This window comes from Chiroxiphia lanceolata, chromosome 12 (assembly GCF_009829145.1).
Source record: "Chiroxiphia lanceolata isolate bChiLan1 chromosome 12, bChiLan1.pri, whole genome shotgun sequence".
Taxonomy (NCBI): domain Eukaryota; kingdom Metazoa; phylum Chordata; class Aves; order Passeriformes; family Pipridae; genus Chiroxiphia; species Chiroxiphia lanceolata.
The window spans coordinates 7,758,358-7,777,191 of NC_045648.1; the positions used below are offsets into that span (position 1 = coordinate 7,758,358).

The following is an 18,834-nucleotide window of genomic DNA, read 5'->3' on the forward strand; positions in this document are numbered from 1 at the left end:
CAGGGGATCACAGGGAGGCCACCTGTTCCCCTTAAGGAGGACACCACAATGTAGCACTGTTACATTACACAAGTGCAAGGTGCCCATGGGAGCTCTCCAGTCACACCAAGCAATTTTGGATTGCACTGCTGTGGAAGCAAACATCCCTCAGCGACCGCCTGTCCTTGGGGGTTTTGACTGCCTGAACATCCCAAAGGAGTTCTCACTCGCTGAACAGCCTCCAGGGGTGTTTAATTAAAGGGAGTAGAGTGGGAGAGGGATAAGAAAAGCAGCGACTCCACCTGCAATTTATTGCATATGCACTGTCTTTCCCCTGGGACACCCCAAGAATTCAAATGTTGCTCTGCTATCGCTTCTGAAACCCCATTTACAACGCCTACATGTAAGGTCCCAAACCTCAAGGCTGGCAAGGTCTGAACTAGAAGAACAAGTTTTGTGCAAAGATAAAGGACACAAAGATATAAGCCTTCCCTAAAACTCTCCTTTTCCTGGTACTATCCATCTGCAAAGACAATCCATGGAGCATCCACAATGAAGAAAAACAGCACACCAGCTTAGACACATCTTTTGGAAAAAACTCTGAGTTTGTCAGGCAGTGAATGTTGTAGAAGGAAAGATGCAGAGCTGGTTGGAGATGAACAAAATTCTCCCACCAGCACCCATCTACCCTGAACCACACAGTTATGTCCCAGCCACCTTCTTTCACTCACAAGCCTAGATCTGCATGTGGCTTGTTCACATCTTCCTGGCAAGGAGGATTCAAAACAGGCAGCCACCTACACACACAAACCCAGATCTTTTCAGTGTGAAATTACAGCCTTGAGTGATGGGTCTGGGCAACAAGAGCAGGGGTAGCAGAAACTGTCAGCAGCTTAGAGGATTTCACAGGTGAAAATAGGCACGGGCATGGTGCTGTTTAAGACGTGGAGGAAAGACTGTGCCTGCTGACCAGTCACCTCTGAGCTGAGCTTTAATCACCTCCATTATTAAATCCATCAATAGCACTTATTGGGAGGAAGATCAAAGTAGTAAAGCATCATGCAGCATGCATGGGTTCACCAAGACTACTCAGAATCCCACATGGGTCTCCACTCTACCTGGTAAGGTTGGGGGTGGGGGACAAATTTTCAAACTATGGAGTAAGGGCAAATATTACACACACAGCAAAATATAGTAAATCTCAGCTGCTTGAGACCACAAAGCTGTGTAAACTTCCTCTTAAGGTCAGGTTTGTGTTATGTTATATTAGAAAGCACAAAGAAAGTTGAGCTACATGCAGATAAAAGTGAACAGTTGAAATTTTACATGCGCACATTTATGTGGCATTTGCAGTCCAACTTTGAAGGAATGGACCTGGGGGAAGCACTAACATCCCTGAAATCAGTGGCAAGATTTAAACTGTCTTTAACAAGGGTGTCACTGAACCTCTCACATAGCATCAGGGCAATCAACTCTGTATTTGTAAACAGATTTTTAGTCCCTTTTTGGCTTTTTCTTACTCTACTGGATCTTCCAAGAGATGAGTGGAGAGATGCCCACCACCAGTGCAGTACTGGTGCTCTACCCCTGCTCTAGCACTCATTTCTGGATTAATGGAAGCATCAGGGAAGCAAAATTACTGACACTTGAGAGAGAGGTGTGTGAGGATCCACCTTCTCCTCACTGTCCTTAGCTCCTCCTAATTCTCACTCACAAACCCAATACGTCACAGGTAGCAAGTGGCCACGCACTCAAATAGTTCCCAAGGCAGCCCCTCCAGCCTCTGTATGGACAAGGTCTCTCCAGTGGTACTTACAGTAGACGGTGAGCAGCACACTGGCATTGCTCATCCCCACCACGTTCTCGGCAATGCAGGTGAGCAGGAATCCATTGTCCTCACTGGTGACGTTCACCAAGGTCAAATTGATGGCATGAACATTGGTCCAGTTGAGGTTGGTCTAAAAATCATAAAGAGAAATACAGACAGAAGTTGGTGTCTGGTGGATCCTTGCTTCCCTGCTCGACCCCCAGAAGAAGAGGATCACGCTTCCCATGCAAGATGTGAGGAGGTCTCAAAAACCCAAGGACAACTAGGATCTGTGTGAAGGGAGGTGTTCCCTCACCTGATTAAACACACCACATCTTATAAGAGGAACTACTGGAAGGGGAGAGCCATGGCACTGTAGCACTGATAAATGTGTTTTGCCTCTAGAAAATCTTGCTTAGCTGCCTAATTCAGCCACGGCTATTGCAGGCATCTCGGCAAACAGTTGGTTTCATTACAGCAGACATGAGTTAATTCAATTAGGGATCACTGAAATACAAAGCTCTCTCCTCTTCCCTTTCCAGAGATGCAGAGGGAAGGTTTTACTCCCTTCTGTTAGCCCCCAGGTTCTCATGGGGGAAAGTAATGGTTGATACAACCATTTCACATTTTTCACAGCAGTCTCTACCATCTACCCAGATCCTCTGCCCCACACACACAGACCCGGGGAAACCCTGGCAGCTGCTCTGCCCCTGCCACACGGGGCACAGGCAGCACTGAGGTCCTGCGGCCCCTACCTGGTGGGTGTTGATGGAGTGGAGTTCGGCCACTGTCCAGTCAACGTCCGGCAGCGGCGATCCCGAACCGTTGCAGGTGATGACAGCGTTCTCCCCTTCCCGCACCGTCAGGTTCACGTGGCTCACACTGATCTCAGGAAGGTCTAGAGGAGCCAAACACCAGAGTGCTCAGGTGTGGTGCCGCATTTGCTATAGCCAGACACAGAACACTTGTGTGGACTCAGATCCTACCAAGCTGTTTCCCAAATCAGCCTCCAGCACCCTGGGATAAGTAGCAGGAGGTAACAGCATAGCCTTGCCCTACCGAGGGAAAGAGGGATGTTGGACACGGGGAAATGTAGACGCTGGAAACGTGCCAGCTTAGCAGACCCTCTGATCATCTCTGAATCTGAAAGTTGGTGCCCAGTTCTGGCTACCCTTCCCTTTATACAACCCCCGTCCCCATCTCGCTACTCCCACAGAAGCTGTTCACGGTGGCAGTAACCTGGGATTAGAAAACTGTGTACTGTGAGAAGATCCAAAGCATCCCCATATCTCCAGGCAAAAGGCGCAGGGCACCCAGCACTCCAGGTGAGGAAAGTGTCCCTCTACTTTATAACAATCAAGAGAAGATGACCAAGGATGTGTCCTCATATTAACTGCAGCTCTCCTAGTAAAAGGTGCCCTTGCTCTTCCTCGGTGGTAGCAGAGGGATTCACTGATTTATGGCGGTTCTGATTTACACCACTTCCTTACTGCCACAGGCACCAAATATCCTTGCAACATGAAACAAGACAGCACTGGTTGCAAGAAGGGCAAATAGCCTTCTTGCATAGGGGAGGTTTTCTGGGATGTTTTCAGAGGCAAACTGGGGAGGCAGGGCAGAAGGAACTGACCAGTGGTCCCATCCCATCATAGGGCAGGAGTATCCATCACATGAATGCAAAGCCATAGATGGGGACACACATTCTTTTGTTGCCATCAGGGAGTCACAAAAGGAGGGAAGGAACATTGTACTGACTGGGGGGATGCCAGAAGAAAGGAGGCAGTGGTCAAGGCCTGGCAAAGCTGTAAATGTGGTAGGAATCAGTGGAGAGGGAGATGGGAGGGACATGTATGGTCTTCTCAAGGTTGAGCTGGTATCAAACATGGCCACATCAAGCCACACCAGCCCTCAGCACCAAAGGACAAATATTGTTACAACATCCCTTGAGTCTTAATGCTTGAACAGAAAGACTCTCCTCTGGAGGAAAGCAGACCAGTGTAGCTCTCTGCCCTTCCAGGAGATTGCATGGTCAGAGGAGCTCATACTGGACACAAGCACATTTGTGTTCCTAAATCAGCCTCCTGCTAGAGTCTCCTAGAGTCTAATACCACCACTGATGGAGCCACCTCTCCTCATGTCCCTGATCCCTAAGGATTTTTTATTATCTCTAATTCCTGAATCTTATTCTTCCCACGTGGGGCGGAAATTACAGCACTCTCAAATCTTTTTAGTTCATCCACATGAAGGCACACTTTGGCCAGTTTCCAGAGTTTAATGGGCCATCATGAACTTGAAAAAAACCAAACCAACAAAAAACCCCAAGTCATGCAAATCCAAACGTGCATGCTGTTTATCTACTACTGCTAAAAGTAACAAACCCAAATTCCTAGTATAGAGGATGATCATCAAAAAAAGAAATCCTCTGGTTTTCATCCTTTTTTCAGCCTGTGAGTTTGACAGCTGCTTGCGTACAGGTAGTGTAATTGCTCTGCAGAAGGTACATCTCTTTCTCCTTACTCTGCAAGGGATGCTTTCCAGTAATGGCAATAGCAGAGCAAAAACTGACACCAAACAGGCAGCTGATGCATGAACAAGGTGAAGGAAAGAGGGATAACTATTGAACATGCCTCATGTTGCTCCTGGGGCTGCTGGACTCTTTTAAACATCAGCAGGAAACAGAAAGAGATATAAAGTCACTCCTGCCTCTTCCCTACAGATATGGGATTTCAATTGAAAAATAAAACAAAGGAAAATGAATAGAGACATGCATTTCCTAAGAGTAATTATAAAAGATACAGTGGCAGCGTCTTTTAACAATATACTGTTTCTAGGATTTGTTAGACAGAGGAAGATCAACATGAAACAGCCCTTTTCAAGACATCACAGACTCACCACAGACACTTTGTCAAGCAGCAGCATTGCAGTAAAGAAAATGCCCCAGATCACCCAATATCTTTCATACACACACTAATAGCAGTCTCACATTTACCCAGATACTCTATTTATAATCCACAAACTACCCCAATCAGCTTCAATCTTCTTGTTCTTGACCACATGGTGGGATTCTGCTGCACCAGGCTTCCCAAGCAAATAACTGAACCAGCAGTGCTGGATAGCACAGGGAGCCCTCCTGGCACCCTCTTAGCCTCCCTCACGTGCAGCCCCAGGATTCTTACCACACTGGGTGATGTTCATGTCCTGCAAACGGATGATGGCTGCATCCATGGTCATGCAGTAGAGGCCCTGGTGCTGCAGGTTTGCCTCACCCTTCTCCTGCCAGAGCTGGATCCAGCGAATGTCACAGCTGCAGTTAAAAAGGTTCCTCTCTAGTTTCCTGTGGGCAGAGAGAGGTGAGAAAGGATGGTGGGATGGGGAAGAATGAGTAGAGCCATCGCCTGGCTCCAGGCTCCCATGGGAGGACAGACACCATGCAGGTGTAAGAGCTAAGGTAGAATCATCTCCATGTTATTTGCCTGGGGTCTTCTGGCACTTATTATTCCTGTCTTTTCCACAGTTACACATCCATGCATTCAGTCTCCTTCATGTGTGCACACAAGGCTTTACATCTCCCAGGGCAGCACAGGGATACCCACAATGTCTTTCACCACAAGATCTGCTCAGCTGTGGCTCAGTCCCACAGTCATCCGGACACCCAGAAGAGTCACCCCTCAGCAAAGGAGCAGGCAGCTCCCCACTGCCCTAAAATATTGATTCACACCTTCAAATCCCACTTCAGCAGCAGTCTAAGCCCCTGCTGGGCAAAGCACACCTCCAGCTCCCACAAGCACTCAGAGAAGCTGGTAGCTCTTCTCCCAAGTTCCTTGTACAGACACAGGCTCCTGGTGACCCAGAACATGAGCTAATGTGCAAGGTAACATGCATTTTAATCAAATCAATCAGCACTGCACCGAGACCCTGCTGACCTGGCCAGGAGAAATGGAGAAAAGCACTGCCTTTAATGTACTTCATTTAAACCACACTTACACACAGTTTATATACCAGGAATGTTTATTATAATTGATTTTCCAACCTATTAACCATTTCATTTACATTTTTAAAGCTCTGCAGCTCTCTGTCATGCAAGGAAGGCAAGTCCCAGCCAGGAGAAGAGCCCAGTGTTCAGCCAGGGCAGACTGAGTTATCAAAGCAGATTGCAATGATAACTTGAACAAAATAGGAGACACAGCCTGAAGAAACAAAATATCTCGCCACATAACTATAAAGCAAAGAAAGTAGGGATCAGCGGAGCCAGCAGTGCCAAAGATGAGCTCAGTCACCCCAAAGAAGGGTCATCTCCAAAGGTCAAACCATTGCTTCACGTGATATCTAGATCCCCCATCAGAGAGGAAAAAGCTTTTTTTCCTGCTCTGTTCCACGTGTTACTGCAAAATTCATGCTTGCTTTTACAAAATTAATTTCACCGAGTAACAGGATTTGGAAACAACCTTCCAAACATCTGCAGCTGCTGTTTTGTCAATACTGTGCTGCAAAAGGAAGAAGTGAAGGGATCTTCTGGTAGTACATGGGGTTGTTAAAACTGAACCCTAATCTTCTCATACATCAAGATGTCATCGGACTTTTTTTTTTTTTCCCCAGAACAAACACTGAGTTGAACTTCACTCTAGTTTTTCATCAGTTAATTTCTTTCCCACCAAAAGCACATAAACCTCTGTGACACAGGTACAGGGTTCAGACAAGCAATTCAAAGGCCAAAGCACTACATTTAACAGACCAGAACAGATTAGCACAGTGATTTGGTGGGATTTGAGTGATGAGGCATTCCCTGTGTGCTATGACAGGTACTGCCAGTGGTTTGCACATGCTTCACAACCTCTTCTACACAGTCATGAATCCACTTTCAGGATCACTGCTACCAGCAGGACAAGCATGCGGGTAAGAGCCGTGGACTTGGCTAATGGCAGATCAGGTAACCAGGGACATACCCTGGGACCTGGCAGGGAGCTGGGGGAGCTCAGATGCAATGGGGGAGAAATTCTGCTCTGCTGCAAATATCCTCATGAAACAGGCTGCCAGGAGAGCTGCTGTCCTAGCACTTAAGGGCAGCTCTGTAAGTAATAGACAGCAGCTTTCCCGGTCCATTGCTAATTCATGAACGGCCATGAATAATACAGGAGCTGCAGGCTTCAGGGCAGAACTTCCCCACAACCTGACCCAATGTTAGTGATGTAACTTGCTCTAATCGAGACCCCCACAGGGGCTTTTGCACAAATTAACTCCCATCATGGGCTGGATGCACCAAGTGCCACTGGCAGCTGGCACAGCACCGCAGGTAGAAGGGGCACAGATGTGTGCACCCGTTTTCCCTAGCATGCAAAAGCACTCCTGACATGTGGAAGGCACCCTCCCTCCTTACTTGAGGCCTGCCTTGCCATGGCAGCCAGCTCTCCAGAGAGGCATGTAGGGATTTCCATTCTCTCGCTGTTCTGCACCCGCTCAAAAACCTGAATCTCCAATTCTCTCCTCAGACCTCATCCCTTGCAGGGATCATTAGGAGCTGTGGCTCCTTCCAACTCTTCCTCCCACATTTCTGTAACACATCTCCACTACCTACGACCCTCTGCTTGTGGAGATAAAATTCACTTTCTCTTCTCTGCAAAGAGGAAAATACCTTGGGAACCACAAGGCGATAAAACTCACCGTTGGACCAAAAGACATCATCATGTGCTGCAGAAACATCTGCCATCCCATGGGTGCAGTGGCACTGCAGTGAGAATTAAGGCAGGCTCCTTGTCATGGGATGTATACAGCACAACTTACTCCTGGAGCAGACAAATAAACCCAAAAGAGATTTTTTTTTTTTTTGCATGTAGCCTGCAATTATTGCCAAAGCCTTGCTTGGTTGCAGGTGCTCAGGAGTGGTGCACACTCCCACACCCTCTTCAAGCCTCCTTAAAACTGAAAACACCTGTAAGAAATAGCAAGTGTCACAGCCACAAGCAAGCTGGGCTCTCTCTGCACAAGCAGAGCTGCTCTGTGACTCAAGGAGCTGGCCCAAAAAGAGATAAAATCTGCACATGAGCCTGAGCCATCCACCAGCCCCAGGCAAAGCAGAGGCTTCAGTAGGGTGTGCTCTGGGCACAGCCCCTTCCCAAAACAGGCACACTGTGCTTGGGAAAGAGAAAAACTGTGACAATCATACCCTGAACTGTCATTTGATGGGGCAATGACCCATCAAAGCTGAAACCCTAGAGCCATATAGGCACCAAGTCAACTCTTCAGCAACAGTGATCCTACAGGTGCCTGGCTGAGCCCACCTTTCCTCCCTACAGAAAGCTGTACCCACTGTCTCCCAAAACTGTCTGGACAGCCTACACCACGGTGAACCAGTGTGGGAGAGAGATGCCATCAGCATTCCAGTATGTACTGAAACAGACAGAACTTCACACACACTGAGCAGTTTTTTTCCAGACTAGGCAGCTAAATGAGACACATGCCTTGTCCCATGCCACCCCACTCATCAGCTAAAGCAAAGCTGTCTGCAGCTAAAGCCTCTCAAAGGGCAGCAGAGATCCTTGCCACACTTCTCCTGTCTGTTTCAATTCACATAGAACTGCTGCCAAGGTTTTTTACACTTGCAATTAAAACATTCTTCCTACCTTGGGACTGAGGCCACTTGCCTAAGCTTGAGAACCAAAGAGCACTCAGTAGAGAGAGAACAAAATCTAGTTTTGTTTTTCATTTCTATTTATTTCCCAGAACCAGGGCTTCTCTTGATGTTCCAACCAGAACTGTTGTTTCCGAACCCCTGCCAGAAAGGGATAGAATAGAAAGGGAAGGACTCAGACAGGGAGTGATGGCTGGTGTTTGACATCTGGATTAGCTAATGCAGAGAGCAGGCAAGTGCCCACTGTTTAGCTACAGCTCTATTAGTGGGGCTGTTGGCAGGAAGAAGTTTCTAAGCTAGAGGCAGAGATGATGTTAAATTGGACTCATAACATTAATAGAGATGCTGCTGTGCCCCATCCCCACCAAAGCCTCTTCCTGTAGCATTGCAGAAATATACTGCAGGGCAAGCTGGCAGGGACTGTTGGTATTAGAAATGCTGATGGGCCAGGCAGAGTGGCAAGATGTTCAGGACTACAAGGTTTTATACAACCAAAGGCATAATTGGATCCAGAGTCTTAGGTCTTTCCGGGAAGGAATTTCTTGAAATGTCAGCCCTAAGCTCTCTAAGGACATGACAAAGGAAGCCAAGGACATGACAGAGGAAACCAGCTGTGACTTCTGGATAAGAAAGGCTCTAAGTCCAATGTTTATGAGCTGTTGCATGTGTCAGATGCTTCCCTGCACACACTCAGCTTCAGACTTAGGAGAGTTCTGTGCTCATTAGCCTGAGCCCTGCTGGTCAAGGTCAGCCTGTGCTGTGGGAATTAGGGTTGGAGTTACTGGAAACCATTCCAAGCCTTGTTTCAGGCCAGAAAGAGCAAGAGATAATATTCTCTGGAAGGGTGCCTCATTTTTGCCATCCTTTCTTCAGTGAGTCAGCAGGGGAAAATCTCAGCTATGTTGAACAAGAAACTTTTCTTTAAAGCCTTACCACGTTCATGAGCTTGTGATACCTTGGATGCAGCCAAGCAGCAGTTTCAAGCCTCAGGTTCCCGACCACCTCTCTGGTCTTCCTATTAGCCTTCTGCTCTTTCCTCCTCATTGTTCACTCTGAGTGGCTTTATCAGGTCTCATGTTCCCTGGCAATCTCCATGACACAATTAGTTGTAGCTCCTCTCCTCCCAACACTCTCCTGGAGACAATCCTCCCATCAGTTCCCTCACCACATGCTCCACTGCTCCAAGCTGCCTTGTTGTAAGCTACAGTTTTAGCTTTGATGACTATCCTCCCTCTGGATCCGCAATTGTCTGGTAGCACAGGGGCACTGACACTCAATGTAAGGTGCCTCTGGTGAGCCACTGCAGATCTGCTGGTCCCACAACCCTCCACACTGCCCTAAACCTCTGGAGAAGAGCAGACTCTTGCCAGCATCTCTGTGTCCCTGGAGTCTTCTGGCCTCTCCACTGCTGTGCACAAACACTGCTGCTCAGCCTGCCTTCCTCAGGCTTACTGTCTCTGTATTGGTCTCTGCTGCTCACCACCTTCTCCCTTTCCAGAGAGTTTTGGCTCAACTTCAAGTCCTTGGCTGATATCAATCTGCAACTCCTTTTCTAGCTTTCACCAGTGTTTCACACTCACTTTATGTGGGCCATGTATTCTATCTCTTTCCTGGTTCTGGAAGCCTCTTTGGAGCTCATTGTGCCAAAAAACTGTCTCTTACTCACCCATCCTCTGCATTTCTAAAAAAAAAATAAAAAATAAAAAACATATTTCCCACTTTTGCACATCCATTAGTAATTCCTCACTATCTTTGAGGATTGCTTTTTTTCCACCAGCAGGTCCCATCCTTCTAGCACTGTGACCACTATGTAGACAACAACCTTAATTCCCAACATCAATTCAGAGCCCATAGCTCAGGCTACACCTCTCAGACTACACCTCTGTGCTGCCTTCTTTCCAACAAATCCAAGGTTTAGCAGGACACTTTTATGGCCCAAGGAAGGACACTGCAGGCACATCCTTCTGTCCCTTAAACACTGAGGTCCCTGTGGACATCAGGTAAAATATCCCTCTCTTGTCACGTTTGGGGAACAGCATCATCACATTATTCTGGTAGTCTCCATCTCAGTTGTGCTTATATGGACAGAGAATCCTTAATGCCAAGGAGCTCAGAGAGGAACATCTGTCAGGAAGCACCAGTGACAAAGTAATTCTTCAGGAAAAATAAAGTTCACCAGGCTCTTACTCCAGCTCAGCCAACAGCAAGGCAGCCCCTGTGGGCAGGCACATTTGTAGGTCTAAATTGCTCACTGAAGCTGGTGCCAGGAAGTGGTTTGCCAAGACCCCTTTCACAACTTGGAGTAGGAGAGATTCAGCTGAGGCTCCTGCCCCACACTATGTCAAGTGTCCCTATGGGACACCATGGACAACACCACATTGGTGTTGCTTTCCCACCCCATCACAACTTCCTACCAACCAGCCCTGTGATCTCCCACAGTTCTACAGGCATTATTGTTTCGTTCATTGGGGCTTGTTATCTCCAAGAAAACAGCTCTCAGCACAGCTCCAACGTGAGCCAAGTAATTCAGCTCCTTCCCACTTGCCATGCTGTGGAATGCTGGCCCCAAGTGACCCTGCTGACAGCAACCAAAGCCATCCCAAGCACACCAGCTCCCTGCCAGGATCATCATATCAGGACAACACAGGTGCATACTTCATCAGGCAAAGTACCCTTTGCTACCCCAAAAGCAGCTTCTCAATTCCCTTTTTGCTTGGTATTGGTTTTCTGAACCTGATGGGGGCTGGCAGACCTGGGACGTGCCTGAAGAAACAAAATATGAGCAAATGGAGCAAAGGCACATAAAAATGAGCTCCACTGGAAATATTCCCATTAATCTGCAGGCTCACCATTACCCCAGGCCCTGCCAGTGCCACTAGCTCAGGACTGCAGCCCCATTTGCTCCTCCACTCTTGGGTCTCTCTTGGGTAACAACCATCAATCTGAGTTTTGCCAGACAGTACAATGACAATAAGTAAAGGTCTAAGAATACAAATGACTCATGCTATTAAACTTGAAACCCGAGCCAGACTTGAAAAATATTTAGAGCTGTAATCAGTGAGGAGACAAATTCCAAATTCAGCATTTTAACTCTGCAAGCCAAATTTTCCCATCAGAAGGGCGTTTCGCTATTTTCTAATATCACTATTAGTATTTTTCATTTAACAATTTGACAGAAATAAAATACACTGCAGTAACACTGGTGATAACACACTTACTCCCACTTGAAAGACTGTCTTTATTCTTTCATAAGTCACTTCTAGCTTACAGCTCTATTGATCATTGGTGAGGATGAATGGAGCTTCCCAGGATCCTCTGGGACAAATCCTACATATATATTTTTTTTTATACCCACCAAACAACTATTTCTAAAATTCAACAAAACAGGTCATCAGGGCAACGCTCCATTGATTTCGTGTCCACTTATTCTTCAAGCACGACGCTGAATGCTCTATCAATAATTCAGCAGGCTGAAGGCCACCAGTGCCCCAGGAGAGTCACTATCTCACCATCTCCCACATCAGAGCTGGGAGGTGCCTCTGTTGTTAGAGAGCAAGAGAATCATTCGCCTAAAAATCCAGGGCATCTTACAAAGCATGTCTACCAACCAAAGAAAAACAGTTATTCCTACCCTGCAACAGATGAAGAGCAAGTATTTGAAGAGATTCACTCAAAATCTGGCCTAGTAAGTATTTCTAATGTGATCCCAGAGTTAGTCAACCGTTTACTACCCCAAGCATGACTTGTTCATCATCCCGACATTAATTAGCCAGCTGCTGTGAAGTTAAAAGAGAAGCAGTTCTGCTCTGGTGCTTCTGTACACAGGAAACCCTTCCAAGGATGGTGTTGCCCACTGGAGTTTTAGGTAATCATTCACAGGCTTCAAAATAGCTCTATTTGGATATCATTCCTCCTCTCAGCCTCCCCTCTTCTCCCAGGAGGTACCCCCAGGGCAGGACTTACAGTTCAAAGAGCCGCAGGGTCTGGAAGAGTTGCCATGACAGAGTGGTGAGGCGGTTCCCGGAGAGGTCTCTGAAAATTAACAAGAAAAAAAAAAAAAAAGAGAAGTAGTCACAGTAAATAGTTCTTCCTGCACGTGGCCGTACCACCTCCACAGATCTCATCGTCCTCCTCAACAGGGATGCCATCAAGCAGTTCAGCATGCAAGTTTAGATTTAATAAATGAGAGATTTTAATGAGGACAAACCCAAATGAAAGTTTCTCATTTTAGGTTTTTGTTGTTTTTTTTTTTTAAGGAGGAAAATGATTTATATCCTGTTGCAGTGTTAAGAAAAAAAAAATCCAATGTCTGATTCTTGCCCATGAATCTGGAGCTCAACCAACCATAAGCAAAAAGAACAAGTCTAATTTCAGAACTTGAACAAAAAATTACGTAGAAATCTCATGTTAAAAATAGTAACAGCCAGGTTCAAATGACAGCATGATGATTACCCAAGGTGTTATCAAATGATCTGCAGTAGCTGTAAGCTCCAGGTGTCCCAGTATGACTTTGTGTTTCTTGCACCCAGGGGTACCACTGCTACAGCAGCCAACAGCTCCCCATCCCTCTCTCCATCTGCCCAAACTTGCAAAAACATAAATCTCATCTACCTGGGAGAGCTTTGCAACCCAGTAGACATCTCTTCAGCTGAAAGCCAGAGAGGATGAAAGAGTGAAAAGCAACTGAATTAATTAAAAAAAAAAAAATGTGGGGTAGAAAAGCAGAAAGAGGAAAGCTCTGGGTTTCCAACAGCATAAGAAGATGGTAATAAAGCACATTCTGTAGTGAGCAGCCTTCCCAGGGACACTCAGCCAGCCTGAGAGCCCCTGAGTGAGTGACCAGTCCATGGGGGAAGCAGAGAGATGGGTGGTTGCAAGCTCTGGGAGAAAACCAAGTGTTCCAATATCTGCTGGCCTCCAGAACACACAGGAGGTGCTGCCTCACATCTTTCACCAAATCCATCCCCACTCTGAGCTGCAGGCAGGGCAGTTCAGTGCAAGGCTGCAGACACTGTTCTGCCTCAGCCCTGCCTGCTGGGAAGAGCAAGGAAAGGCCAGAGGCACGAAACACCTGGAGGTTCATTCAACTCCGGGCTGGCCAGGCAGGAGGTATGAGGCAAGGTGGCACAGCAGTGACAGTGGACAGCCCAGTTCTGCCCAACCCAGCCCCCAGTTCCTGTTTAATTTGCAGAAACATGCTAAAACCAAGAGAGCAAACCCTTGAATGGCTCCTGCTGGCACAGGTCTGATGCATGAGGATTTGGGATGACGGATTTATTTGCTGCCTTACACCAGGTTGCAGCAAGGGAAAAGCAATTCTGTCCTGTCCCACCTGCACAAGCAATGCTGTGAAGCCCAGAACTCTGCAATTAGGAGTGGGGAAGCTGCTCACACAGCAAAGCATTGTCCCAAAGGCTCTCCACGAGCCTGGCAGAAGAATAATCCCAAACACCATGATGGCACAGTGCTGCCTCATTAAATTCTGTCTCTGCTTCACATCAGACTACCCCGCTGCAGAAACCACAGCAAACCACAGGTACCTTATTTCACATGACTATGATCCCACCATTCCTATGGCTGTAAACAAACTGCTTCCAGCCTCTGATAAAGGTGGCAAAAATGGCAGGTGAAGCTAAGCAGAGAAGAATAAAAATATTACAAGACTCCATCTCTTATCCACCCCAGAGCACTGAGCACCTGGAAACTTTGCGAGGACAGATGAAAAGTAGGAGGGGAAGGAGCAGCTCACTGCTACTGAAAAGTGAGACAGTAAACTCCCTCCCCCAGCCCAGGGAGAAGAAGGAAGCGTAAAGGGGATGCATGAGAGACAGCAAGATGTGGGAGAGAGGCAGAGATGCAGAGGAGGGAGTGAATCTCACTGGAATGTCCTTTCTCAAAGGTCATGTTTTGCTACATTAGGCAGAAATGTCAAGAGAAAATTGGATTCTGAAAGAGAAGAGAAAAAACAACAGGCTTTCCACGCAAATAAGGGAATCAAAAATAGCATGATCGTGTTATTACAATTTAGGACACAGAGAGATGGAGAAAGAATACAACCTCACTAATGCAAGGAGCTTTGCCAGGCAGATGTGCTTCACTTCTCATCTCCTGTAGTCCTTGGAAACCAACTCTTACCACCTCTTCCCTCCCCCAGGCAACAACCCACAACAACATTAGGCAAAGAGGAGACGGGTCTTCCCTTGCACACATCTGGCAGGAGACTCTGCTCTCAAATGGCAAAGCTGCTGTTCAATCTGACCTGAGCATCAACTTCCACGGGGCTGGTCAGGGCACACACACCCACAGCTGATTTCAGATCAGTCAGGACACACATGGGGAGAAACATGTTTATCATTGGAAACAGACACGCTGGACATTCAAAATGTCAGAAAGGTCCTTCCTCAGCCTCAGAGACAGACCTCAGCACAGAAACAGAAAGGGGTTGCACACAAACACACATTAAAAATACATCATTTCAATCACAAAAACTCCAAAGGTCAGAGATGCCAGGATTAGGATTCCACTAAAGTACAGCTACTGACTTTTGTTGCAAAAGATAGAGCTCCTCCAGAGAAACCTCACAGCACAGCACTGATTTCTCCCCAGAAGAGATCAATCCCATATGCTGGATGGGGCAAGTTTCACAGGGAAGGTAGCATGTGATTCTGTAATTAGAGATGGAATCACAGCACATTCACAGGAGGAGACTAAATTACAGCTCTACAGGTGAAGCTCTGAGCTCCAGCACTTTGTAAATCCTGTTTGTGCTCAAACCTCAGCTGCACCAAGTTTCCCAGTGTCCTGTACAGCATAAACAGGGAGGATTGGGGAAAATCAAGGCACTTTCAGCCAGGCCTAGTTCTCTCCCAGTTCCAGTTGCCCATTCTGCCTTTTGGCAGCTGTTTCCAAGACTGAAAGTCTGTGGCCACCTCCAAATCCCTCTTGTTTGTAGTGACAAGAACCCCCATCCTCCTGTGCCATGGCTGGGCAGTGCCAGCCCTCTCCTTCCTGACCCAGTTGATTCCCCCTCCCAGCAGGCTGAATCACACTACTCATTGCTCTCCAACCACTCCCAAATACTTCTCAGCCTCAATTTCCTTATCCATGTCCAAATTTCCTATGATCTTCTGTACTTTTACATCCTTCCAGCCCAGACTCAGTGTCCAATAAGAACTGTTGCTCCTCTGCCCTATCTGCTCCCAAACATCCTTTATTAAACTTCTTCCTCCAGCTGGATCAAAACCCATTCTGCTGACATAAGATGTCCCAGAGCAAAATCAAGTCTTTCAAGCAAAATCTGCCCTTTGACAAACTTTCTTCTCCTCCACAAAAGGAGAATGCAGCTGCTCTGCAACAGGAGCATCACCAGTATTTTCTAGTTTGAGCAAAACAGCTTGTTTTCCTCCCTCCTTTCCTCCACCTCAAGCATTTGAGAAAGTTCTTATGTGAAACTAGAAAGAAATAACAATAAAATGTAGAATTCAGCCAGGAGTAGACACCCAACACAGAAAACTTCAGGCTGAGCAATTAAAATTTGGCAGAGTTATAGGAAAGTGGAAGCAGTCCTGCAGCAAAGTGTGCCAGACAACCTTTATAACAGCCTATGCACCAGCTCCACCTGTAATAAAATATGGCATATCACACATCGAGGAAACACAGGTAGAGGGAAGTAAAATGCCTTCCCTGCATATTTCTCAATGATGAACAAGTCTCTCTCAGGACAGACCTGCCATCAGAGCTCCTGGAACATATTCAAACTGCTTCTTTGCCATGGGACATTTTCTCCATCACTCACAAGATGCTCTTTTCCACTGAGATAGTCTTTAGAAATATCTGCCAGGGTCTTTTTTGCCTCCAGAGCAGGTTTTAAAGGAGCTGGGGAGGGAGAAAGTGTTAGGTCTCAGACCAGGTCCAGGGCAGCAACCACCAATCCCACCCATGACTCAGATCCAACACCACTCCACAATCTTCCTGCCGCAGCAACCGTACCCCTAAGGCTCCTGCTTTGCAGGTGGCTCATCATGCCCTATCCCCACCATCCTTCTCCACCAGCAACCCTCCCACACCTCAAACACAGGCTGCTATCGCTGAGTGACAGCTAAATCCTAATTCTTGCTCTCTCCCTCCATCCTTCTCCTACATTTCAGGAAGGGACATGCCATGTCCTGCACACTCTCCCACAGCTCCTGCAGGCACTTGCTGGTGACCAGCAGGGAAGGGGAGGTGACCTTTGCCATTTTGTCCCAGCACAAGTGACAGATGGGACCATGGAGGTACATCTGAACAAGCTCTTGGGTTTAAAAGGGGATGTGTGGGTGTGAGACAAAGAGGAGTCTGGATCCATCTGGCCCAGAACAAGGGCACTTCAGTGAAGAGGGGACAGCATGGGTTTTTTTTCTCCTCAATTAGCCAGCAGCCAAAAGTGTTTCCACTATTAAAGCAATTTTTATTCAGCTAAATTAAGCCAGTTGCCTCATTAATGACACCAACAAGCAGGAGCCCCTGTAATTAAACTGTAAGTTATTTTATGCAGTTCAGCTCAACGCAATGGCAGAAACGCTGCTGCTGGGGAGGGACCCTGCATGCCTGTGCCTCCTCCACATAGTTTCATCCTCCACTCGCCCTTGTTTCCAACCTGACACGTTTATTTCTGCATGGGAGAAGTTTTTCACACGTTTTAATAACATGGTGCCACTCTGAAAATCCTGACCGGGGAGGATTAACTGCACAGAGCAGCTGGGGCTGAGGGAGCACGAGCAACTGCCTGGCAGAAATGAGGAGAGATGCACATCCTCAGCTGCGGTCCCCAGCACTGGATATACGTACGGATGGCACTGCATGGAACTCCATTGATATCTGGGCACAACAGGTGCTTCCCATCACCTCACAGCTTGCTGCAGCCTTAGCTGGGTGTTGGTGGCCACAGGAGAGGAGAATGTCAGCAGCCTCACATGCTGTTGTAGGGGCAGCTCCATCCAGGCTTCATATCTGAAGCAAGTAAGCTGCTAAAGCTTTGGGTTTGAACCAGAGAAATGCTGGAAAGTTACTCTGGGGCTTGCTTATCCCTGCCAGATAACTCCAGTGACCTCTAAAAGCAATGTTACACTCCCCATCACCCGCCTCCCCTTCCCCGTCCCCCTCCCTCTGCTTCCTGTTTAGTAAGCAGCTTTGCTCATTAAGGGAAAAAATGTACTGTCCTCCCTTAATGAATGTGCTAAAATTACCCCAACAAGTCTCAGAAGCTGTGGCAGGACAGGTCTCCTCACAAATCAGGCCCTGCACAAATATTAGACTCAACTGAAATCTCTGATGGCTCTGCACCAAGCCCCAGCAGGACATGCTTGACACAGCCTGAAAAAGGACCAGGCAATGCCAATCACATGCAAACCTTGCACACTCAGGAAGGAGAGTGAGCAGAACAGGGTTGTGGAACTGGTCAGCCTCAGATTTTACAGCTGCCAAGATTTCTCCTCGATCTCCTCCCTATCCAGGCTCATCACCAGAATGTGTATAGTGGTGCTATGGAGGAGTGAGACAGTTTACAGAGGTCCTCAGCCATGGTCTGGCATTACCTACAGCCCAGTTCTGCTACTCAAGCAACCCCTCAGCAACCCCCATGTCTTTACTGACCTCAAACATGCAGAAGCAATAAAGACTGCAAGGTTCAATCTTCCTTTGTGAGTTTGGGCAACATAACTAACTCTTTTATCCTGTCCACAGGTTCTGTCCTGTGCCTTGTAAGGCACATGTCACACAGCACATGCCATCACATTATCATCTCATTCTCCACAAATTATTTCTTGTTCTAGGGCTACAATCAGAATCTGCAATAATTTCTCAAACTCAGAGTACCCTGCACAAGAGAGGATGGAGAGACCATCACAGGTGACACAGAGGAAGAGACCCTACCATTCCATATGCACAGCACAGGTCCTGGAGGTGTGATGCTGGAGGAGGAACCACCAACCCCTCTGCGCTTCTCAGTTGCAGGACCCTGATTTGTAAATTCCCAGCTGCCACTGAAACAGTGCTGAGGGAAGTGAAAGGGGCTGGGTCTCCTTCATTGTTCTTTAAACAACAGCTTTACAAAACAAAAGCTGCAGAGCAAGTGGGAAGGCGTAAGGTACCACGCCTCTGTCACAGGACTCCCACGGCCAGTGCCAGCAGCACGTCTGCCCCACGCCTCTCCTCCCACTACCTCTGCCAATGCAGCAAGCCATGTCCTGCTGCTGCCTTCAACCCAACCCATCCTTTACTTTAAGGGCTATTTTAAGGCCATCTCCTACCCCATGACACTTTCATACCCTCTAAGTCATCTCTTCTGAGGCATCTCCCAGCTGCATGTAGCTTTGTTTGGAGAAAAATCACCCTTCAGAATTCATTGCTGCTCACAGTTTCAGTTCAGCACGTGGTACAGATGGGA

At 47.3% G+C, this 18,834-nt stretch overlaps 1 protein-coding gene across 2 annotated transcripts in view; it reads right to left on the reverse strand.

The window, feature by feature from the left end:
* The window catches only part of NTRK3 (neurotrophic receptor tyrosine kinase 3), a 209,089-nt gene that overhangs the window by 143,519 nt on the left and 46,736 nt on the right, over positions 1-18,834 (reverse strand). For both annotated transcript variants that reach the window (XM_032700246.1, XM_032700247.1), the window contains exons 4-7: positions 12,375-12,443; positions 4,963-5,120; positions 2,542-2,684; positions 1,796-1,937 (exon numbers count right to left, since the gene is read on the reverse strand). In XM_032700246.1, the coding sequence (XP_032556137.1) occupies positions 1,796-1,937; positions 2,542-2,684; positions 4,963-5,120; positions 12,375-12,443 (512 nt within the window). The remainder of the gene's footprint in view (positions 1-1,795; positions 1,938-2,541; positions 2,685-4,962; positions 5,121-12,374; positions 12,444-18,834) is intronic.